General features: G+C 52.3%; 1 protein-coding gene across 5 annotated transcripts in view; it reads right to left on the minus strand.

Annotated features, from left to right (window-relative positions):
• Positions 1-6,186: 6,186 nt before the first annotated feature.
• Positions 6,187-23,733, minus strand: part of BCL7A (BAF chromatin remodeling complex subunit BCL7A) — a 28,613-nt gene continuing 11,066 nt past the window's right edge. The window contains exons 3-6 of one of the 5 annotated variants that reach the window (XM_042911508.1): positions 23,622-23,718; positions 17,791-17,958; positions 10,651-10,835; positions 6,187-6,619 (exon numbers count right to left, since the gene is read on the minus strand). In XM_042911508.1, coding sequence (XP_042767442.1) covers positions 6,548-6,619; positions 10,651-10,835; positions 17,791-17,958; positions 23,622-23,718 — 522 coding nt within the window. In that variant the 3' untranslated portion in view covers positions 6,187-6,547. Of the gene's footprint in view, positions 6,620-9,578; positions 10,143-10,209; positions 10,599-10,650; positions 10,836-17,790; positions 17,959-23,621; positions 23,719-23,733 lie in introns of those variants that run through there. The other 4 variants (XM_042911511.1, XM_042911512.1, XM_042911510.1 and 1 more) reach the window with 4 other exon arrangements.

Raw genomic sequence — 23,733 nt, forward strand, 5'->3', positions numbered from 1 at the left:
AGGACTCTGTTCAGTCATGTCCCTGTCCCCAGTTTTCCTATCTGTATAATGGGGAGTCGGTCCCTGCTCTAAACTACCATTCCGGGTGGCTCGGAGGTCAAATGAGCTCGTAACTGAGGGACCCAGAGGGAGGAAAGAGCAGGAATTAAGAGTCTCTTGAGATTCTTTGGTGCAAAGCAGATTGTTATTTCTGCCAAAGTCTGAAGAGAGAAAGCCATCGACCTCACGTCACCCAGTGCATCCATGGGCACCAGTGTCCCAGGGGTATCTTGGAGGGAGTCGGGACCCACAGGCCTGGCACCACGGCCTGGTCTTTGCCTTCTAGAGGCTTTTCTCTCAAGAGCCTGTGGAGGAAGAACGATGGTGAAGGAGGCTGTAAAATTGAGTCCCCAGTGGGCTGTTCCTCTGAGGCCCAAGGCCCCAAAGCTCCCTGCCTGGGACTGCTTTACTGGACAGCCTGTGTCTGTGGCAGGGACGTACCCTCTAATCTCCAGCCTTTGCTCAAGCCTTGCCCTCAGCCAGGAGTGTCTTCCCTTCTGTTTCCTGGAGGGCTTCTACTCGTCCCACAAGACATGATTTAGGCTATGGATCATCCGGGATACTCTGGGTGGATAACCCCACTGTCAGTCATCTGGGGAAGAGGCCGGTCTTCAGAAAGCCAAGTATAACTCAGAGGCAAGCCCAGGGGCACCTGGATGGTTCAGTCGGTAAGGCATCTGGTCAGCTCAGGTCATGATCTTGCCGTTCATGAGTTTGAGCCCCACATCGAGCTCTGTGCTGACCTCTCAGAGCCTGGAACCTGCTTCGGATTCTGTGTCTCCCCCTCTCTCTCTCTGCCCCTCCCCTGCTCACTCTCTCTCTCTCTCTCTCTCTCAAAAATAAATAAACATTTAAAAAATTAAAAAAAAAAAGAAGGTAAGCCCAAAGCAGCGGGGAGTGGGCAATTCTTGCCTTTTCCTGCACCTCATTCTCTGGGAGCTGGGTTTCTGGGGTCTAAACACGATTGAAGATAGTAACTCTAATAGTAACGGTAGCAGCCAACATTTATAGAGATTTACTCTGTGCCAGGACCTGTCACAAGCACTTCACATGTATTGATTCATCTAATCCTTGCGATGGCCCGAGAGTAGGCACTGTTAGTCTTCCCCTCCTAGAGGAGGAAACTGGGGCCCAGAGAAGCTAAGATACTTACCTGACGTGACATAGGTCTAACGTGCTGGGGCTCTGAAGACTGTAGAAGACGTTGCTTCAGAAGTCCGAAATGGGTTCTTATCATCCTTGTTATATCTTTTTCTTCAGCTCTGGACCATCTAGGTCTTTGTCACATGGGAGCGTTAAAAGGGGAAGTTGGAGGGGAGAGAAAGACACGCCTTCCAAGACAATGACACCCAATCAGCAGTCAGAGCTACCATATGGGCAGCCACCCCTCCTTCTGGATTCGTCCAGGAGAGACTCCAAGCCCTGGGACAGACGAGCGGGGACTCATGTGGGAACCGATCCAGGGAAAACTGACCCGAAGGGCCACAATTGACTCGCAACATTGAAAAGTTCAGGAGGAGAGCTGGCTTCGGGGCCGGCTGGGGCCAAGTGCTCAAATGCTGCCCTCGGGAAGCTCACATTCTCCATCGTTCGACTCTTTCTTGTGTTCAAGTCACTTGCAGGCAGGCCTCTCCCTACCGTGCTGGCCCTCTAGGGAATTCTCTAGTGACTACTTTAGTAGGACTCTTTTCTAGCAGTTCCCACGGAAATCCCAGGGCTGTCACTGGGCCACAATGGCTTACGTGATCATCCTTGAACCAACTGTGGCCAGGGGGTGGGACCATGCGGGTGGTGCAGGCCTGGGTCACCTGGCTGTCCCTGGGACTGAGTGGACAAGGGTGACCTCTACTGGCAGAAGAGGGGAATGCAACTGGCAAAGAGCGTGTGTCTATTAGCCTCCGGAGGGAAATAAAAAAGATTCCTCACTCACAGGAGCGGGGATTGTTAGACTTGGCCTTTAAGGTCTGCACTCCCACCTCGGTCTTGACTGTGGACCTCCATGATCCTTGTTGGCTTAGTCTGGGCTAAGACCCAGACCTCAGTTTCCCTACCTGTCTCTCCCAGCCCACCTGACTCCACCAGCTGGGCTGCTGTACTGATTGCCTGGGAGCACACGGCCTTTTGCCAACTCCCGGCCTCCTGCTTGGCCCACTGCCCCAGTTCCCTGGTTGCTTTGCCCCCATCTCCAGCCTTGGCTTTTTCCAATCCATGCCATTCCCTGGAAATCCTGTCCCCAGCCCAGCAGAGCCCTGGTTCAGAAACCTCCAGCCTACTCCTTGGTGTCAACCAGGAAAACGAACTTCTCATCCCCATGCCTGGACTCCTTGCACCATCCCTGACCCCGCCCCCTCTTCAAAAGGCACCTTCCCTAGTTCCAAACGGTGTTGGCCATCCTGGCACACTGGCTCACTTATTTGCCTATAGCTTTAGGGACAAACTTGAGTCACTGCTGCCCCGGGCCCAGCATACACGTGGTGCTCACACGAATGCTTGCAAAGCTGCATTTTCCAGCTCTTGTGCACGACTGCTTCTCAATTAACGGACAGGAGAGGAAGTCAGGCAGCGCCACAGACGGACAGGAAACGGCAAGAGACAGAGAAGCCAAGAGAGTCACAGAGAGAGTGAGCGTATGACTGAGAAACAGATCTGGGGGTGGGGGGTGGAGAGAAGGGTGGCGGATCCACAGGGACAAGTCTGGAAGGGACGGAGCTCCATCCAGGACGGAGACGCGGACACGCAGGGAAGACAGAAAAGGAGAGAGCAAAAGGGTGCCAACTGAAGCATATTTTTGGTTGAGCAAAGTCCCTATGATTTCTGTTTTGTCAAGCCGAACTTTATCAGGAGTTCAGGAGTCTCTTTCGCTGAGCAATCAATCCCGGTAAAAACACTAGAACATGGTAAAAAAGAAGGGGGTGGGAGGGAGAGGCAGACAAAACAGAGAACATTTGCCTCCAGGTGGGTTGGCACAGGCAGGCCTCACTAAAACAATAATCCCATCCCTGCCCTCCCTGCTGGCAGATCAGCCTCGGCCAGGTTTCAGGTGGAAGAGGAGATGGTGGGACAGGCCAGAGAAAAGGAAACCATGGAGGGAGACTCCAGGGAGGGAGTCTGAGCTGCCAGGGAGAGAAGCGCCCCAAATGCCAGGAGGGGAAAGGGCCCCGGGAAGGTTCTGCCTCCGGCCTGGCCGCGGGTCACTTAAGCCAAGACAAAGTTGCGATCCACCTCTGGGCCGACTCCTCAGAGTGCCTGCCACAGCCCCGCAAAGTCGAGGACCAGGGCCTTTCCATGGGGGCCCTGCCTGGCTATGCGACTGTTTCTGTGTCCTCGCCTCAGCAAGGAGGTCTGTCACCCCTGCGTCCAGTGTCCAGCTGGTGCTTAACGGTGGCAGCTAACGTGACCCTGGGAGGCAACAGTCCCTGCGTGCAAGGAGCTTAGTGCCCTGCACAAAGTCAGGGCCACACGGTCGTGCACGAGAGGCCAGAGCAGCTGGCGAGGGGCCCTCTCACCATCCGTCAGATTTTACCCTTTATTACGATGCTAGAAAGCCACATGGTGTTCATGATTTGAATTTTTTATTTTCTGAAATGGAACCATTGTACATTGTACAAACCATATCTACTGATGGAATAAATAAGTGAAAAATTATACTGCTGTACAACACGCCAAAAAGAAAGAAAAAAAAAAAACGTAAGAGGAAAAAAAAAATTAACGGTAACGGTGAAAAAAGGTCTTTATACCTCTAACCAGGTCCTTGGCGATAATGAACATTCCAAACCATGACATCGTTTGTAATGAGAGGTCACCACCCTATAGATCGGTCAACTGCCCTCCAGGTTCTGGGTGTAAAAGTGCCAGCACTTTGTGGAATGTGTAGCCGAAGCCTCCCCGACTTCGTGTGTGGCGGGGAGTAAGGTTGCCCTGGGAGCCCTTTAGGCCACAGGGCCTGGTGTCCGCGGAAGGCATCTGCTGAGGACCCCCGCCCCTGGCTCGGTCGGCTGAAAGGTCTTAGATTCTGTGGTGGGAGGAGGGCGCGGGGCGCAGGGTGGGTGGGCAACAGTGGCTCCGAGGAGCGGACCGTGTCGGGGAAGGAAGCACGTGTGGATTTTTGCAGTCTAACGATGCCGCGCGGGAGGCCTTCCCGGCCAGCGATGCGTGCGGGGCCACTGGCGCTTTGCCTGGCGTGGCCGCGGCGGGGCCGGGTGGGTCCCCGGCCACGGGCCCCTTCCTACCTTCATCAGGCACTTCAGAGAAAAACTAATGACAGCCCCGGGATCGTGGATGTGGTCTTCGTCCTCAACCGCGTTGACTCCCCTTGCCCGTCCAGAGAGGGCACCGCAACCGGAAGGCGCCCAGGGGACCCCGGCCGACTTGCCGTTCCTGTGGATGCGTGTGTGGGTCTCCTTCGGCTGTCTTGCTCCTAACCTCTCATTTCCCAAAAAAGAAAGGAGATAAATCTCCAAATTCACCTTTCATCAAAATGGAGTTTTGCCGCAAAGAAAAAAAGTTAAGTTACTCTAGCTCTAGAGGATCTGGAGGTAAAGCCGCCTTGAGAGATGCTGAGAGGTAACGCAGAACACAGTTCTCCACAGAACTGACTGCCTGAGGGGCAAAATTGATAAGGATTTTTTTTTTTTTTTAAGACAGAAACCTTTCGGCATTGCGAACTTCAACATTAAGATTCTCAAAGTTTGTTGTGTTTTTTTTTTTTTGTTTTGTTTTGTTTTGTTTTTTCCCTTATTTCAGGAGACATTTTTGCATGAGGTATTTGAAATTCAGGAACATTTTGATTCTTCTTGAAGTGCAGGAAATAGATTGGCTCCCTTAAAAAAAAAGTAAGAGCCTCACCCTCAGAAACTTAGAAACTGGAATCTGGCAGACACTTCCCACGGTGGTCAGGAGAGAGATCCACACGTCAAAGGTGGTACCTGAATATATGCACCAATCAGCAAAACAAAAACGAAAACAAAAAAACCACAAAACAACAACAAAATAACCCCCCCTCAACCCTCCCACCCCCTCACACAACTCAAAGGAAGTTGAACTCCAGTGCAGTAAAGAAAGCTCAGGAAAAGGGTTAAGGTCCGAGGAGTCCATCTAGGAATTAAGAGCAAACCAGGCCTCAGAACCAAACGATCAGGCGGTTTGTCCACGGGGGGCATCGCCGTTTGAGTGAGAGGAAGCTGTCCCGGCACAGGCACAGGACGGAGGCCAGGGGATGGGGGCTCAATCACCCCTTTCTGGAGGAGTGTAGAGCTTTCTGCTCCCCGGTGCCTTGTTTCTGGCCTTTGAGGCCCAATCATCAGGGTCTGCTCCCCAGTGGGGACCATCAGCGCATCCTGGGAGCGAGAGGCGATGGACTGTTGTTGGCTCTGAAGAGTCAGGAACGCTTTGCCATCTCCCCTCCCCCCCTGGGGGGCGTGGGGGGAGAGCCCAGAGGAGCCGGGGAGGCGGAGGGCAGCAGGTTACTGTGGATTTGAAATCCAGGCAACACGCTAGGAGAGAAAGTTCAGCACCAGCTATTCTTGCCATCTGCTCCCAGCCTCCTCAGCCCTTTCATCGTCCTAAGGAGACAATCCTGCAGTCAGCCACAGAAGCCATTTCGTCTTCGGAGGTGTGGGAGAAAGCGGTATGGTGGGGATAGAGGGTGGAAGTGCCAGAACAATCTAAGGGTTCCATGTATCCGTCTGGGCCACGGTGGGCTTGGAAACACCGGCCTCAGATGCCCCGAGGAAGTGAGAGCACATCCAGTGGCCCGCCCTCGGGGACAGTGCCCCGACGACATCGAGACTCCTCGGACCTTGGACCCAGGCCCCGGGGCCCAGGGCGTGCTCAACGCCCTCCCTCCGCACCTGCAAATCAGGTGGCCAAGGAGGTCCTGCTCTTCCGAGGCCTCAGTTTCCCCTCCTCCCTGCCTGCTCCGCTCCAGCTGAAGTCCCGGGTCAGGGAGGGGAGAGATGTTGAGGACGGTGGCACCGGCTGCCTGGACAAAACCGAGGGCACTTTGCAAAGGGAGATGCAAAACAACCGGGAAAACATGCCAGAGGTCACCTCAAGGGCACAAGGCACAAAAAAAGAAAGCGGAAGGAATCGGCTGAACAGTGAAATGCCCCGACGAAAACCGATTTCCTGATCGGCACCACCCTCAAATATAGCTTATATCGTTAAATAGAGAAGTGGGGGGTGGCGGAGAGGGGAACGAAACAATACAGCAGCAACACAAATGTGATCTTGGCTTCAGAGACAGTGTGCAGACACTCCTGAGTGCTGTCGACTCCGCCTTCCCAAGGACGGTCCCTTCGAGACTCAAGTGTTTTGCTTCACAGCAGAAAGTTCTTCAGTGTCTGAGAAGTTACGCTGTTCTGGGTTTTCTTGGATTTGCACTTGGTAAACTTGGAAAGTTAGTAGTTCTGTCTGCACCCGAGAGGAATCGCTCGGGGGAAGTTGTTCTAGAATTCAGCCTGCAGATGGCTCTCCCGTGGAACGTGGACAGCAGGACTGAACGTAGTGTCTACATCTCTTCAGAGTTCTGTTGCGAGGCCTCCAGTTTCAGCTTCTTAGAGGGTGGGACTCCTTCCAAATCCTTGGGGAAGAAGAAGGGAGAACAGAGGTTAACAGCCAGGGGGGCAGTTTCGGGCCAGCCGTGAGGCAGAAGGTCAGCCCAGGAGGAAACTGAGGCCCACCCCCTGTGGTTCCAGTCTGAGGTTCTGGCCCTGTGCTCACCAAGCCCCGCGTCACCTGGGTCCCCCGTCCCTGCCACGGTGGCTTCCCTGTGGGTCTTCAAGCATACCGTCACCCACGACCGTTACCACACTGCCCCCTGGGCCTCTAAAGCTTCTCTGTCCCCTTCACCACACAGGCCGGGGGAGGGTTTCCCCATTATCAGCCCTCCAATCTGTAATTAATCGCTACGGTAATCATTTGTACACAAGTCCCAGGGGCACCTCTCCAAGCTCGAAGAAGGCCTGGTCCAACCTTGCCGTATGGACAATGGCTCCTCCAGAGCTCCGCACAGGTGCCTGGCCTGGGCACACACTCGGCGTTTGTTGAATGCACTTGTGTGTTTTTCTGGGGGAAAAGGCCCATAGCTGTGACCGAACTCCTAGATCCCATGACCCAAAAAAGGGTCAGCACTCATTCTCCCACCCTGACTTTCCCATTCAGGCATCGCCAACCTGGCCCATCACCCGAGACCAGCTGTTGACCTTATCCGCCTCGACTGCACCCCCCGTGTCCGTCCAGGATACCACACCTGCCCGGGATAAAGCTGACGGTAGCCAGGAGGCCTCGTTTGCTCGCCCTGTGCCCACACCCCCCACGTACTAGCAAGTATCACCAACTCCATCTCCAAATACCCCTGGGCCTGCCCACCTCTCCCCGCTGCCTGCTGCCCCATCCATTGTCCTCACCACCATCACCTGCCCAGAGAAAGCAGCATCCTGTTCCGAGATCTCCCTGTGCAGCCTTTGCCAACGTCTAACCAATCCCAAAATAGAAATCACACACAGAACATAAAACCTGCCGACGCTTTCCCACTGACTTCAGAGCAAAATCCCAACTCCTTACCAGGCTGAGAGGGCCCAGCGGCCAGCCCAGGCCTACCTCTGTGCCTCGCCTCGCCTTGCTCTTCCTTGTCTGCTAGGCCCCGGCTCCCCTGGCCCCCCTTTTGTTCCTCAGGCTCGTTCCTGTCTCCAGGCCCAGGCGCCTTTGGTTTCTCTGCCCAGAAAGCCTGCCCTATTTTCCCATCCTTCAAATTCCCGCTCAAAGCCCCTTTCTCTGCCTATACCAGCCCGAAGAACCCTCCACTGTCAGGCCTCCTTGTTCTGGTTCTCCTGAAGCACGTGTTGGGACCTTGTATTCCTCCTGTGCCTGCTGTATTCCGGCTGCGTCTTCCTCCCCGACCCCATCGTGAGCCCCAAGAGGGCAGGAGGGACCCCGTCTCTGGCTCACCCTGGGTCTCTAGTATCTGGTCGAGAGCCTGGCCCACAGCAGGTGCCCAACAAACGTTCCATAGAGGTCCTAGACCTCGATGCAGGCTGTGTATGAGTTTCTTTAAAAAAAATTTTTTTTAATGTTTGATTATTTTTGAGAGGGACAGAGCATGAGCAGGGGAGGGGCAGAGAGAGAGGGAGACACTGAATCCGAAGCAGGCTCCAGGCTCTGAGCGGTCAGCACAGAATCTGATGTGGGGCTGGAACCCATGAACCGTGAGATCATGACCTGAGCCAAGCTGGACACTTAAATGATTGAGCCACCCAGGCACCCCATCTTTTTTTTTTTTTTTTTAGTATTTCTTTTTGAGAGAGAAAGAGAGCACAAGCAGGGGAGGGGCAGAGAGAGGGGGACAGAGGATCCAAAGCAGGTTCCATGCTGACAGCACAGAGCCCAATGTGGGGCTCAAACTTGTAAACTGCGAGATCATGACCTGAGCCGAAGTCGGACACTCGACCGACTGAGCCAGCCAGGGGACTGTGGGTGTGAGTTTCGTGTGGCAGACCCTGACAGCAGGTGTCGCAGGGAGGCAGAAAGAACCCCTCCATCTGTGTTCTCCCTTGTTCTCATTATGAAAGCGATAAAAGCCCGATAAAGACAGAACAGCAGAAAGCAGGTACTGTGCCTTCCGAGGATGGTGGGTCCCGCTCGGGAGAAGGTCTTTGGTTCTGCAGAGCACCTGGGTGCGGGGGCAGCATGTGAGTTTGGGAGGGGAGCCTGGAGGGAGGTGAGCTGGTGTACAGGGCACAGGAGAGAAGGAGAGAGGGAAGAGGGAGGGAGTGAAAGAGGAGCCACGAATTCAGGACAGTTGAGCCGGCAGAAGAGCCGAGTAAGTCTTCCTCATGGGGGAGGAAGGGAGGGTTTTTTGTTTGTTTGTTTTTGTTTTTGACACAGGAATGGCCACATTTCAACGTCAAGTTGTTTTGCTTAGCTGTGATGCATTCTGCACCTTGCTCACAAGCCTCGGAGCTCTGTGAGCGAGCGTCTGTCTGTGTGTGCGTAACAGCAGACGAGGCCTCGTTTCAGGTCTGGGTCCCCTGGAAATGGGAGTGGAGGTGGGGGGGGGGGCATGTTAGAACAGGAGACCCCTGTACCATTCAGACATCTGCAGGGGAGGGGAGCACGAGATGCCCCCCAGGGTATGGATCAAAGTTTCAAGCTGGTCTTTCCTCCACTGAGTTCAGGAGGCCAGGAGATCCCAGCTGACATCCTGGTTTTACAAACTGTACACGGGGCTTTGATTTTTATTTTTAATCAAATGGGCTCATGCTATGCCTGAGGTTCTGTGTCTTGCTTTTCTCATTTCATGTTGTGAGGGTACTTCTTTATTGATGGTCTGTACCTGGGTCAACCACACTTTTTTTTTTTTAATTTTTTTTTTTTAACGTTTATTTATTTTTGAGACAGAGAGAGACAGAGCATGAACGGGGGAGGGGCAGAGAGAGAGGGAGACGCAGAATCCAAAACAGGCTCCAGGCTCTGAGCCATCAGCCCAGAGCCCGACGCGGGGCTCGAACTCACGAACTACGAGATCGTGACCTGGGCTGAAGTCGGACGTCTAACCGACTGAGCCACCCAGGCGCCCCAGCCACACTCTTTTTAACAGCTATGTACCAGTCTGTTCTATCCGTGACCCCAGGATTAATTTAACCAGTCCCCTCTGACAAACTTAGGTTGTGGCTGATTTCCTGCCACTGCAAACACATCTTCTATCAACACTCCCTCTGTTTCTGGGCAGAATACTCTGGAGGAGTATTCTGTAGGAGGAGGGGGCTGCAGATCCAAAGGGGCACTTCCTCTTGGGGGGACAGCCTCGCTTAAGGCTGTGCTAAGTGCAGACCATGTCCCGCACACCCTGCCTCTTCCAGTCTTTTGGCTACTGCTCCTTGTCAGTGTCTCCCAAGGTCCTGGAAAATAGTTTTATTCGTTGGCGTTTTGACACCCCTGAGTCCCCAGCTCATCTTAGGCGAGCACAGTGGGCTGACGGTGAAAAAGCACAACGGTGGCTTCTGAGGCATTCCTGTGTCCAGTGTCACAACAAGTGTGTTAACCCACATTCAATCATCTCATCTGCGCCCTGGTCCCAAGACAGTCCCGTGACTCCATTTTGGCAGCTGCAGACAATGAGGCTCAGTTATGCTAAGTGAAGCAGTTGGCGGATTTGAACCCAGGATGTTTGCTCCTGTCCACCGGCCACCTGCTTCTGCACTGATTCACACCAGATGCGCACCAACGGCGATGACCCAGATCGGGGTCCAAGCAAGGTGGGGGAGGGGGTGGTCAGTTGCAAAATGCTAAAGGATGATTCATCTGGCATTTAGGATTCTGCAGACTTATGGTCCCAGCTCTCAAGGAAGCTAACTTCGGGTCACGAGAGCAGGCAGGGCCTTTGTGGACCCGAGTAAACAAAGTGATAAGGCTAAGGCTGGGTTATAGGATGCTTCCTCCTTCTACGCCCTGTTCCCCGAGGACTGGGCCCACGTGTCTCTTTCTGCAAGACACCCAGGGTGCCCAGGGCGGATCACAGGATGCTCACGAATCCTGCTCAATGAATACAGGAAAGTACCGACCTTCCAAGGAGAAAACAAAAATCCAAAATAACAAAAACGCCTTTCAACGTACCCCCGACACCCCAACGGGCTCCCGGCCGATCTGGCTGCCCCTCTGAGGCCTCGATCGAGGTACCTGAGAGATTGCGGACGCCTCTGCAGCTAGACCCGCGTCTCCAGATGGCTGCCGTTCTACTTTCTCTGAACTGTTCATCGAGTTTTCCATTGAGGACTGTGAATTCTGCTCGTCGGAAGCATCTGAGGGAAAAGCAAAATGACAGAAGCTGTTTTCAGACACGTGAGATGCGGAGCCAGATGGACCAATTACTAAAAATACCTGGAACAGGGTAGTTTTGTGGCCAGGCGGTCTGTCGGTGCTGCAGTGAGCTGTGGGGGAGGGGGGCTGGGAAACCTCTTAGTTTTTTTGTGAGGTGGTTTTAACCTGCGAGGCCACAGGCTGGCCCCGGGGGGCCTCCAACCCTCGCCTGCACTCCCACCACCTGCCGCGTGCCCAGAGAGGACATCTTAGGGATGCTACAGGCTTTGTGCCGTGTGCACCTGGCGCCCTCTGGTGGGCACAATGCGCTGCAACCGTCATGGCTGCTGACTCCTCCCTCCTGCGTTACAGAGCCTGCGTTCTCCACCTGGGGAGCCCAAGGAAGGTAACTGTCTTTGCAGACATTTCTCTTAATAACATGGGTATTTTCCTGACCGTAAGAGCAAGGACTGATCATTGTGAGAAACGGCAAATACAGAAAAAAAAAAAAAAAAATAGAGTTAAAATCAGTGATTATCTCACACCACCCACAACTACCAACCCACTAACATTTCAGAGGATTTATTTCCTAACATTTCAGAGGATTTATTTTCATCTCTCCAGATGTTTTCCCCCTACATGCATATAATTCTCTGCTCTCCCCAAATAGAGATCACACAGAATTTTAGAGAAAATTTTCACATCTTGAAAAATTCCCTAAATACAAGAGTGCACAAAATGGCCGCACAGCTTCTCCCAAGCCATCACTGATTTATAGATCCTGTTTTGCCAATTATTTGGGCTATTTCTTATGCATCAGTCTCCCTGCTCCCCACCCTCCCTGCCACGTTCCTTCAGCCGTAGCTGGCTGCATGTGGCAGTGCGGCTGTGGAAGAAGAGACAGCAGTGTTTGTACCTGAAGCTTATTTTGGGTGCCGAGCAGCCGAGCTCACGGGGGGGAACAGCAACATCCTGCCCAGGGCCCCGTTCTGCTTGCACTCAAGGCCCCAACAACATATGTCACCCTGATTTTTCTAAAGTGCACTAGAACACTCAAGAATGCTTGCTTTTCTGGGGTTTCTGAGGCAGAAAAGAAAAAAATCCAGGCTTAAGTTTTTTGTTGTTGTTTTTTTTTTTTTAAGTTTATTTTGGGAGAGACAGAGAAAGCAAGGGGCAGGAAGAGAGGGAGAGAGAGAATCCCAAGCAGACTCCGCATTGTCAGTACAGAGCCCGATGTGGGGCTCGAACTCACACACCGTGAGATCATGACCTGAGCCGAAACCAAGAGTCGGACGCTTAACCTACTGAGCTACCCAGGCGCCCCTAGGCCTCGGTTTTAAAGCGAGCCAGGCAATATGGAGACGTGGAGCAAAGTCAGCAGCTCTCCGTGGCCTGAAGCCGCAGGGGAGCAGAGGGCTGGGGCTGGGGACGGAAGGAGGCCTAAGACCTTCTTCCCCAGGAGGCTGACCTCCCGGCACGTCCATCCCGGGTGAGCCGTTGTTCACACGTTCTCTTACTCCCCAAGCCAGCGGCCCTGATACCTCGAGGTCAGCACTGGGACACCAGCCGCCTGGCCGGGGCCACAGGGAGGCTCAGGGGCCCACTTCTCCAGGGCTGCGTGCTGCCTACAAACTGGTGTGTGGGAGGACACAGCGTGGAGAGATAAGGCCTAAGTTCCAACAGCGCCTCTGCCACTTGATTCCTCTGGGCCCCATAAAAAGCACGGTTGGCAAGAGCCACCCTGTCGAGTCACTGTGAGGACTAAATGGAATGACAGAGAAAGTGCTCAAGTAGCGGAATAACCCGGGGGGAGGTGGGGTGTAACTGAGGGATTAGCTAGAGCACAGACCCAGAGTCCCCATAAACCTGACAGTTCTTTGATATTTCGCTCTACTCTTCTTTAAAAAAATATTTACCGATTGGGGCACCTGGGTGGCTCGGTTGGCTGAGCATCCGACTCTTGATTTCTCACGGTTTGTGGGTTTGAGCCCCATGTCAGGCTCTGTGCTGATGGTGCAGAGATGGGATTCTCAGTCTCCCTCTCTTTCTGCCCCTCCCCTGCTCACGCTCACTCACTCTATCAAAATAAGTAAGTAAATAAATGACAAGAAAGAAAGCAAGAAAAAGAAAAGCAAGCAAGCAGATTGACAGGGGCACCTGGGTGGCTCAGTTGGTTGAACATCTGACTCTTGATTTTGGCTCAGGTCATGATCCCAGGGTCATGGGATCGAGCCCCATGTTGGGCTCCGTGCTGAGCATGGAACCTGCTTGGGATTCTCATTCTCTCTCTCCCCCTCTGTCCCTCTCCCCCACTGGAGTTCTATCTGTCTCTTTCTCTCAAAAAAAGAAGAAGAGAAGAAGAGAAAAAGAAAGGAAGGAAGGAAGGAAGGAAGGAAGACAGAAAGACAGACAAGAAAGAAAGACAAGAAAGGAAAAGAAAAAGAAAGCAGATTGGTAGTTGCCATGGGTTAGGGCCAGGGGGAAGGGGAAGTGAGTTTATGGGCACAGAGTTTCCTTTTGGGGTGACAGAAATGTTTGGAACTGGTCAGAGTTGAATTTTATCTCCATTTTTTAAAAAAGGAAAAAAGGTCTCTGCTGATGTTATATATTCTGTTTCATAATACGTGTTTGCTTTAGCAAATACCATCAATTGTTATTGTCCTCTAGCCTGCAGACCGGACAAGGAGGTTCAGAAATCATGGCCAGTCACCCAGTCATGCTGAGCCCCTGCCCGGCCTGAGAGCTCGCGGAGCACTCTAGGGCTCGGTGCAGCGCTGGTGCTGGAACTCACCCAGGGGAAATTATTTTCCTAGGGCCTAAATTTAGTCCAGTGAGTTTGGACATTATGTCATTCCCTGAGCTCACTCAGCAGTAAACAAGTTCAAAGCAAGGTCAACAGCTGGCGACCAACCTGCCCTGTCCTGCAGGCAGCGTGCACCCACCTGGGAGGCCTCCAGGCCTTTCCCATGGGGGCTCCCCCAGCTGTGGCGCCCCCCGCCCCCCACCGCCCCGGGCGATGATGCGCAACCGTGCGTGCCCAGTGGCCCGGGGTCGCCAGAAGAGGACCCTGGTGTAGTTTCCCGGACCAGGAAGGCTTTTGGTGGTAGTGGGGGGAGGGGTGGGTAGTGGTAATAGTCACCAAAATGTGGCAACCGTGGAAGCAACAGCCCAAGAAGCGATTCCTGAAGTAGAGCTTTAACCGGCCTTCAGGGAAAGGAGCTGCGGATCCCAGACGTGGGAGGAACGCGGGAGAAAGCAGGCAGGACGGGGCGCACGTGGGCATCACCTCCCCTCGCTCACCAGGCCCCTCCTACACGGCGGGCTCCGACCCTTTGCTTCCCTTCCTGCCCCGTTCCTTGCGGGGACCTGACGGGGGAGGCAAGTTTTACTGGTCTCACGTCAGCCCAGCTGTGACCAGCGCGTCCCGTCCCCGGGCCCGGCCCCCTGGTTCCACCGCCCTCTGCCCGCAGAGCCACAGGGAGCCCAGGAAGGCACTGGGGGCCTCTGTAGGGACAAGGGGACGCCCGCCCGAAAGGCCCGCGTCAAGCTTCCTACGACGGTGGCTCTCGACTGAAGATGATTTTGCCCCTCACGCGAGGGGGGGCGTTTGGCAGGGTCTGGAAACATCTTTGGTGTCGCAACCAGGGGTGAGGGAAAGCCAGGGATGCTCCTCAACATCCCGCCACACGCAGAACGGCCCCACAGCGAAGACTCGTCTGGCCCCGAGTGCCACCAGTGCCGAGGCTGAGAAACCCTGCCCAGCCACCGCCTGTCTGGAGGAAACGGTGGGATCCGGCCAAATTTTAAATGCCCGCACCTCTGACTGAACACACAGCCCGCGATCCTTCAGCTCCGTCACACCTGAGCACAGACGCAAAGATGTGTGGACAAGACCCCACGCAGGACCGTGTACGGAAAACACAACACATCGCCCCCCACCCCCACCCAAAACCACCCAAATGACCATCGACACGGGGACTATTTAAATGAATTAGGACACACGCACACCTCTGCATATGAAGCTGGCAAAGAGAACAAGACAAACCTGTACGTGCTGACATGGAACAATCTCCATGGTGATTGTTAAGGGAAGTATTCTTAAAAAAGGGAGGTTGTAATCTCATATAGATTCTTCTAGGTGCACAGACTGTTTATCTCGGAGGGCCACAACACAGGCTCAACAGGGGTCCTCCCTGACGAGGAGAACGCCAAAGGCTCCGGGTGCGGGGCTGTCCAATCTGTGTCCTAACACTGAACTGTTTCACTCAGTTACCTGCACCCCACCCTACCCTGCCCATGGGCCTACCTGGCACGTGAGCACCTTCCTCACGCCTGGCTGGCCTGCCCCTTCCCCAACCCATCCCCAGGCACTGCCCCTCGGCCTCTCCTGCTGGCACTGTTCATTCCCCCCCATTCCCGCTCATCCTTCAAGCCTCACTCAGGGAGCACCTCCTCCAGGAAGCCTTTCCTGAACTCCTTAGGCTCCCTTTTCTTACCGTCTAGCACAGCAGGGGCCATGAACTCAAAAGCCCCCTTAAGGGCCAGGCAGTGCCATGAATGAGTCAGAGAAGCTGTTCGGTTCAGACACAAATAAAAAAAAAATCTAAAGGAATGCTCTTCTGTTCCTCTAAGAAACATATATTCGCCCAACCTCTCAGATTTTTACTTTTCTACTTTTGATAGTGAAATCGGTTCAAAAAGCAACTTAGTTTTTCCTTTAAATGTGCAATAAGAAAAGTAACAGTGATCGTGGAGTGACACGGGCTACTACTCTTGGGCCTCAGTGTCAGGGAGACATTAGGGAGTGGTGGGGAGTGTGGTAACTGGCAAGGGTGGGTCCGCTCGCCCTCCCTGGAAGGGCAGCCACATCTGTTTAACCAGCTGCTGCTCCACAGAAAAGCAGACCCAGTATTGCCAGATCTTCTGATTTTTCAAGAGGTGGAAATCAATCTCATTTTAAGCAAAATTGTTTTAAGGTTAAATTTTTGACATCAGGTGCCTGGATGGCTAACCGGTTAAGTGTCGACTTCGGCTCAGGTCATGATCTCATGGTTCGTGAGTTGGAGCCCCACGTCAGCTGTGCTGACAGCTCAGAGCCTGGAGCCTGTTTCAGATTCTGTGCATCCCTCTCTCTCTGACCCTCCCCTGCTCGCACTCTGTGTATGTGTGTGTGTGTGTCTCTCTCTCAAAAACAAATAGACATTTAAAAAAAGTAGAATATGGAGGCACCTGCATGGCTCAGTTGGTTAAGCAACTGGCTTAGGCTCAGGTCATGATCTCGCGGTTCATGGGTTCAAGCCCTGCACTGGGCTCTGTGCTGACAGTTCAAACCAGGAGACTGCTTTGGATTCTGTGTCTCCCTCTGGATTCTCTGCCCCTTCCTTGCCTGCTCTCTGTCTCCCTCTCTTTCTCTCAAAAATAAACATTAAAAATGTAAAAAAATAGAGTATGTTTGAGATAAAATTTTGACATCAAATTCAAATTAAAAATAAAAATACCACCAGGCCCATGACCACACCCACACACCACACGCTGGGTCTAGTCTGTCTCTGACCTCTGGGTGGGTGGGGGAGGGGGTCTCAGTCTCAGTTTTGGTGTCTGTCTCCCCTGCTTCCCTCTGAGTGCTTGTGGGACAGGAAGCAGGGCTTAGCTGTGAGTGGCGCCAAGCCTCACACAGGGTGGGTGTGGGAAAGTGTGTCAAAGGGAATGGGGTTCGAATTGCCTCCATGGCCCCGAGAGGCCTTCCTCCTGAGAAGCCCCACTCCCTCCCCAAGCACAGAGAAGCCTGGACTCCAGGCCGGCCGCCCTCCCTGTCAGGAAAGCTCAGCCGTGTGCGGGGGCTCCAGCCGCAGCTGGCCCTTCATGGATGCTGGCAAGGCCATCCCCCCAGGTGCTGGGGGTCACCCTCCGGTCCCCGCTCCGCCCAGGTACTCCCGCCTTGGACCTTCAAAGTATACCTCAGTTATCAGACAATCAAAACCTATGGACCTATCTTAGGTGCGATGATGGTACCTGTGATGAGGGAAGAAAAGATTCTTATTTTTGAGAGATGCGTGAAGTGTTCAGGGACGGAATGCCGTAAGATCTGTAACTACTTTCAAATGGCTCCCCCCCAAAATATTTATAGACAAAGCAAAACCAGTTAAGAATTGCCGAATTCAGCTGACATACATGGGAGAGTACACTATTCATTTTTCTCGATGTTTGAAAATTTTCAAGAGTCGAGAGATCTCAAAATAGACAAAAATAAACCGACATACACAGATTCGAGTACATACACGTCCTCTATGACAAGACCGCTTCTTGCCACCCTCTTCCATCTGGATGACCGCAGTAGCCCTACCATCTGTGCTCGATCACAGTTAACCAAAGTGACCCTCTAGCCCACAGTGCTCAATCCCAGTGGCTCCTGCCTCACTTGGCACGGAAGCCAGGTCTGTTGAGTGGCCTACGAGACCCCCTTACTCGAGGTCCTGCCTCCTCTCATCTCATCTCACTTCGTAAACCCCTCATCCGCACTTCCCCGGCCACTGAGCACACTCTTGCCTCAGGGCCTTTGCACTGCCCATTCCCTCCTGCCCAGAGTTCTTTTCTTCCACTTACCCACATGGTTTGCTCCCTTACCTAATTTTAGCCAAATTTGCTCTAATGTCACCTTCTCAGTGAGACCTTCCCTGGTCACCCTATTTAAAATTGAAACACTCCCCATAATTCATCAAGACTCTCCATTTCCCTTTCTTATAGTTTTCCACAGCTCCTATCTTCTAAAAACTAGACTGCCGCATTTTTAAATTGCCCCACGAGAATATGAGCTAGTCTAGGCATTACCCTGCTTCTACTTCTGCCGTGACCTTCTAGGGGCGGGCACGTGGCAGGGCCTCCTAGAGACCATCAGCGAACTACAGGAAGGCTGGCTGAAGACAGGCCCCTCTGATCCCAGGCCCCAAGGGCACATACCTTCGGCCCCAGGGAGCTCCTTCCCATCTGCCTGGGTCTCATCTGCCTTGGTGTCAGTGCCTTCGCCGGGCACAGCCGAGGTGGGCTCGGGAGCAGGGCTTGAGTTACTGCTGTTCTCCTGTTTGATGGGGGAGGCATCTGCTATGGAGCTCTGGTTGCTGTTATCATCTGCACAGGGGGGAACAGAACCACAGGGTGAGATCCCGCGGCTGCTGGGGAAAGGTGGGTTGGGGGCTCAGCCTCCCCAGGTCTCAATGCCTGCAGCCCCACCGGACGCTCTCCCAGGGAAGGAGGCACTTGCCCCGCCCTCAAGACCTCTGAGACGACCCACCCAGAGCCGTCCCACATGTCCTAAGAGGACAAGGCTTCTAGGAGCCTGCCTGAACTTCCCCTGCGGGCTGGGGCCCGTGTTTGGGGGCAGCCAGCTGCAGACAGCGGCCTCACACATTTTAAGTCTTTGAGGGACATTTAAGACCCCATTCTGGGTTGAAGAAGCCAGACTTGTGCACTTGGCTCTGTAGCAAGACAAAGGCTGAAGCATGGTTCGTGTGTGAGGCAACACTGCCAAAAAAAAAAATGTTCTGTTGATCTAATCAAGTGTCTAGACCAACTTCCACTTGATACAAAGTAAAAGGGGGAGAGGAACATGTTAGCAGAAAGCAGGCTATTCTACAGGACAGTCAGACCAGGCTCAAGTCAAAACCATTGATTAAAAAAGAGACAGAGAGAGAAAGGGAGGGAGAGAGGGAGGGAGGGGGAGAGGGAGGGGGAGGGAGAGAGAGAGAGAGAGAGAGAGAGGACAGAGAGAAGTTAGGAAGATTATGAAAAGAAATTTAAGAGGGGCCCCTGGGTGGCTCAGTGAAGTCGACTCTTGACCTGGGCTCAGGTCATGATCTCACAGTTCATAAGATGAAGCCCCACTCTGACGGCACGGAGCCTGCTTAGGATTCTCTCTCTCCCTATCTCCCTGCCCCTCCCCTGCTCGTGCTTTTTCTCTCTCAAAATCAATAAATAAACACTTAAAAAAAAAAAAAGAAAGAAAGTTTAGAGGCTTAACAACTGGAGTGCCTGGGTGGCTCAGTCAGTTAAGCATCGGACTTTGGCTCAGGTCATGATCTCACGGTTGGTGAGTGGGAGCCCCAGGTCGGGCTCTGTGCTGACAGCTTGGAGCCTGGTGCCTGCGTTGGATTCTGTGTCTCTCTTTCTGCCCCTCCCCATCTCGTGCTCCGTCTTTCTCTCAAAAATAAACATCAAAAAAAACTTTTAAAAACAAATGAATAAACGTTAAAAAAAATTTATGAGATTTAACAACTAAATAGGACACGTGAAAATTAGATTCTGTTTTGAACGTGCCAGCTTGTAAGGGACATTTTGGAACAACTGGGGAATCTGAATATTTGAATATAGTCTGGAGTTTAGAAGATACTACTGTTACTTTTGTTAGGAGTAAACACAGCACACCGGGTGTATAGAAATGCCATTTATTAGTGACGGGTTCAGCCATGTACTTCAGACACAAGGTGGGGAAACTGATTTTAAAAGGCTTCAGTACAGGTTGCCTACGATTGTCAGAATTCCCTGAACTTAACACTCAAGAGCTGTGCAATTTTTATATGTAGATTACATTTCAGTTAAAAAAACTTAACACGTTAGGGGCGCCTGGGTGGCTCAGTCGGTTAAGCGTCCGACTTTGGCTCAGGTCATGATCTCACAGTTCATGAGTTCGAGCCCCGCGTCGGGCCCTGTGCTGATAGCTCAGAGCCTGGAGCCTGTTTCAGATTCTGTGTCTCCCTCTCTCTCTGACCCTATGTGGTTCACACTCTCTCTCTCAAAAATAGATAAATTTTTTTTTTATTTTTTATTTATTTTTGGGACAGAGAGAGACAGAGCATGAACGGGGGAGGGACAGAGAGAGAGGGAGACACAGAATCGGAAACAGGCTCCAGGCTCCGAGCCATCAGCCCAGAGCCTGACGCGGGGCTCGAACTCACGGACCGCGAGATCGTGACCTGGCTGAAGTGGGACGCTTAACCGACTGCGCCACCCAGGCGCCCCCAAAAAAATAGATAAATATTAAAAAAAAAAAAAACCAAAACCTTACACATTAAAGAAACGGATGAGGCAAACATAGCATGTAAGGGAAAACCTAGATGGCAGGTGAATGACGTTCATCACACGATTCCTCCTACTCTTCTCTGCTATGAAATTTTTCATCAAAGAAAAAGGAACAGTTATTTGGGCACATCCTGGGCACCCACCACGTGTAGGCGCTGGGCAAAAACATCTAAAGTCACGTCGCCTATCCTCCCGACAACCTGCCAGGTAGGAGCTGTTACCTCCTTCACTTATAGAGGGGGAAACTGAGGCTCTGACGGGCAGAGCCCCTTCATGAGGCTGGTCTGCCCCGCTCTAAACTCAACCTGCTGACGAAGCAGTTACACAGTCCCAGCCAGGTAAAGTGCATCTGACTCTTTTTTTTTCTTTTAATCTATTTTTTATTTATTTCATTTTTATTTCTTTATATTGAGAGAGGGAGAGAAAGAGAGCAAGCACCAGTGGGGTAGGGGTAGAGAGAGAAGGAGAGAGAAACTCCAAGCAGGCTCCGTGCTGTCAGTGCAGAGCCCGACATGGGGGCTCGAACTCACGAACTATGAAATCATGACCTGAGCTGAGATCAGGAGTCAGACGCTTCACCGACGGGCACCGGGCTCCCCGCATCTGATTCTAAGTGTCCTTGTTACAGAGAAGTATTCTCTTGCGAATTCTGGGGCTTAAAAAAAAAAAAGTACACTCTCCTGATTTACCTTTCAAGAACATCTAAACCTCCTATGCCAAGCTATGTGTGCCCGTGTCTCAAGAGGCACAGAAGGCAAAGGCCCGACCCACGGGTCCCAGCATGAAGCCGTGGTAAGAATGACAACAAGCACAAATGTTTAACTAGTTAGTTGCCCGAGCCTAGCCTGGTCACCTAGGAACTGCACGACGCTGACACTCAACACTGGTAGGATCTCTGACACTAAACAGGTGGCTGCAGGTGGCCACTGCCCCCACCTGGAACCTTCCAGATCATCCTGTCCAGGTGCACATGCTTCCTTGCCTTTGTACACATACACGTCCCGCGGCTGGACTTGGTGTTGGCTGCACACGTACTAAAATGGAAGGGATGCCAAGAAGGTGAGCGAGGCTCCTTCCATCAGGGATGCTTACTCAACAGTCCGGATTTTTCTGGAGAGTAAGCCCAGGTTGGTGTCCATCCACTTGGATTCTGCCTCCAAAGGACCTCATAGGCCAGCACTGGCATTTATGACCTTCCCAACCCTGGGTGAGCTGCATCACCTGTCCAAGCCTTCGTTTCCTTATCGGCACAATGGGGCTTGTTTGCAGGATGAAATGAGGTAAGGCACGAAATAGGCTTAGCAAGATGCTTGGCACATTGTGACAGGTCCTTAAATGTCAGCTACGGACATGCCAAGGCTTTTAAGGGATTATCTTATAGAATACTTACAATGACCTTATTGACCTTATGAAGGAGGTGTTACCATTCCTATTGGATGGACTGAAAACAGACCTGAAAGGTTATGTGTTCAGGATCTAGCCCAGGTTCACAAGCTACGAAGAGATCCCAGGGACTCAGATGGGAACCCAGGTGGGATCTTGTCCTCTGCTGTAAAAGGCTCTCACCTGTGAACCAGGTTGAAGGGTGTGTGTGTGTGTGTGTGTGTGTGTGTTCGTTCTCAATCCCTAGAGAGTGGGGACCTAACCAGTGTCAGGGAGACAGGTTACGTCCCAGCTCAAATACCTAATTGTGAAAAGGAAAGGATTCAACTGTAATTGCATAGCCAGTAAGGGGCTTTCTTGACACACAGCCGTCAGCAAAACCCTTCTGTGCTTTTCTGAACCCAGTTCAGCAACAAGCAAGACTCCCTGCCCTCGGAGCTTGTGACTGTGTTTTCCAGACTGGTCGGTCAGTTTGGGAAAATGGGGAAGTTCAATGGCATTCTTTCCCTGGAGCAAAACGGCCCTGGAGCCAGAGGAGTAGCAACTCGATCAAACCAATATTCCGTGTTGATTTACTTATTTATCTAATGCCACGTTGGTGTACAAAAGGCTTGGGTAGTCAAAAAGACAAAGACACTGATATTGGGATCGAGAGGTGGGAAAGGGGTGCCTGGGTGGCTCAGTCTGGTGAAACGTCCAACTCTTGGTTTCAGCTCAGGTCACGATCTTGCAGTTCATGAGTTTGGGCCCTTTGTTGGGTTCTGTGCTGACAGTGTGGAGCCTGCTTGGGATTCTGTCTCCCTCTCTCTGCCCCTCCCCGGCTCATGCAGACAAGCATGCATGTGCACACGCACGTGCACACACACACACACACACACACACACACACACACACACGCTCTCTCTCTCAAAATGAATAAGTAAAAACTTAAAAAAAAAAAAAAAGAGGGAGAGATGGGAAAAGGCAAGTGGTACAAGCTCTTCTACTGGCCAGCCAGGCAGGTGGCCTCCCAAAGAAACAGCTGCTGCCACCTCGGGGGAGCACACTGCTAGGGTTTCTGGGTCTGGCTTCTCACGGGATAGCAGAAATGCAGGTTTCCTGACTTATAAATAACAGAAACTCAATTTTTCAGACATTTCATGTTTGAATCTCTAAGGTCAGAAATCAGGCAGTGGTTTTCCTTGGAGGGGTGGGGACAATCAAGAAGGGACAGCGGGGGTACTGAGGGATGTTCTGGGCTTGATCTGGGCTGGTTACACAGATGGATGTAGTCTGTATACACATCGTGGAGCCATACACTTATGATCTGTGCCTTTCCTTTCAGTTAAAAAGGTAAAACAGGGGGCACCTGGGTGGCTCAGTCGGTTGGGTATCCGACTTCGGCTCAGGTCATGATCTCGCGGTCCATCGGTTCAAGCCCTGCGTCGGGCTCTGTGCTGACAGCTCGGAGCCTGGAGCCTGCTTCAGATTCTGTTTCCCTCTCTCTCTCTGCCCCTCCCGTGCTCATGCTCTGTCTCTCTCTCAAAAATAAACAAACATTTAGGGGCGCCTGGGTGGCTCAGTCGGTTAAGCGGCCGACTTCAGCTCAGGTCATGATCTCACGGTCTGTGAGTTCGAGCCCCGCGTCAGGCTCTGTGCTGACAGCTCAGAGCCTGGAGCCTGTTTCAGATTCTGTGTCTCCCTCTCTCTCTGCCCCTCCCCTGTTCACACTCTGTCTCTCTCTGTCTCAAAAATAAATAAACGTTAAAAATAAATAAATAAATAAATAAATAAATAAATAAACAAACAAACATTTAAAAAAAAAAGTCAAAACAAGTGCAGACTGGCTAAAGCAGGTCTCCAGCCTGGATTCAATCAGACAACTGGTTGGGTGTCATTTGTGAAATAAGACAGCAAAGGAAGTTAGGAGGATATCCATGTGGAAGGCAGGTCCCCGGGACCCAGAGTGATAACATGATGTCAAAAATCCAGTTTCCAGTTTCCCAACAGCCAAAGCAAAATAGGAAATGGAAAATACAGTCATTTTTATGGTATGTCAGGCCTAGGAGGGGAAAAAGTACCCCCAAAAAAGTGTCTGAGCACACAGGGCTGAGAGGTCATCTCCTGTGAGGTCTGTGTCCCTGGGTGAGGAGGTCTCTGGCTTGTTGTATGTTTCTCGGCTTGCTGTGCTGGGAACAGAAGTTTCTTCTCCTCCACGGAGCCTTCTCCCGGGCACATAGAGGCCTCCTCGCACTGCCCAACCCTCCTACCTTGCCTGGAATGTGAACAAACCTGCTGTTGAGAACAAAACCTCAGTGCTCTGCCACAGCCCAGTGCCTGGCAGGAGAGCTCACCGTGCATGTCCATCATCCCTGGGGAGGAGCTGTTCTCCGGAGTGGTCACCTCTGAGCCACACTTCTCATCTTTGCCCTTTTTCTTGTTCTTGTTCTTCTAGAGGAGAAAATG

This window comes from Panthera leo, chromosome D3, assembly GCF_018350215.1.
Source record: "Panthera leo isolate Ple1 chromosome D3, P.leo_Ple1_pat1.1, whole genome shotgun sequence".
Classification (NCBI taxonomy): Eukaryota; Metazoa; Chordata; class Mammalia; order Carnivora; family Felidae; genus Panthera; species Panthera leo.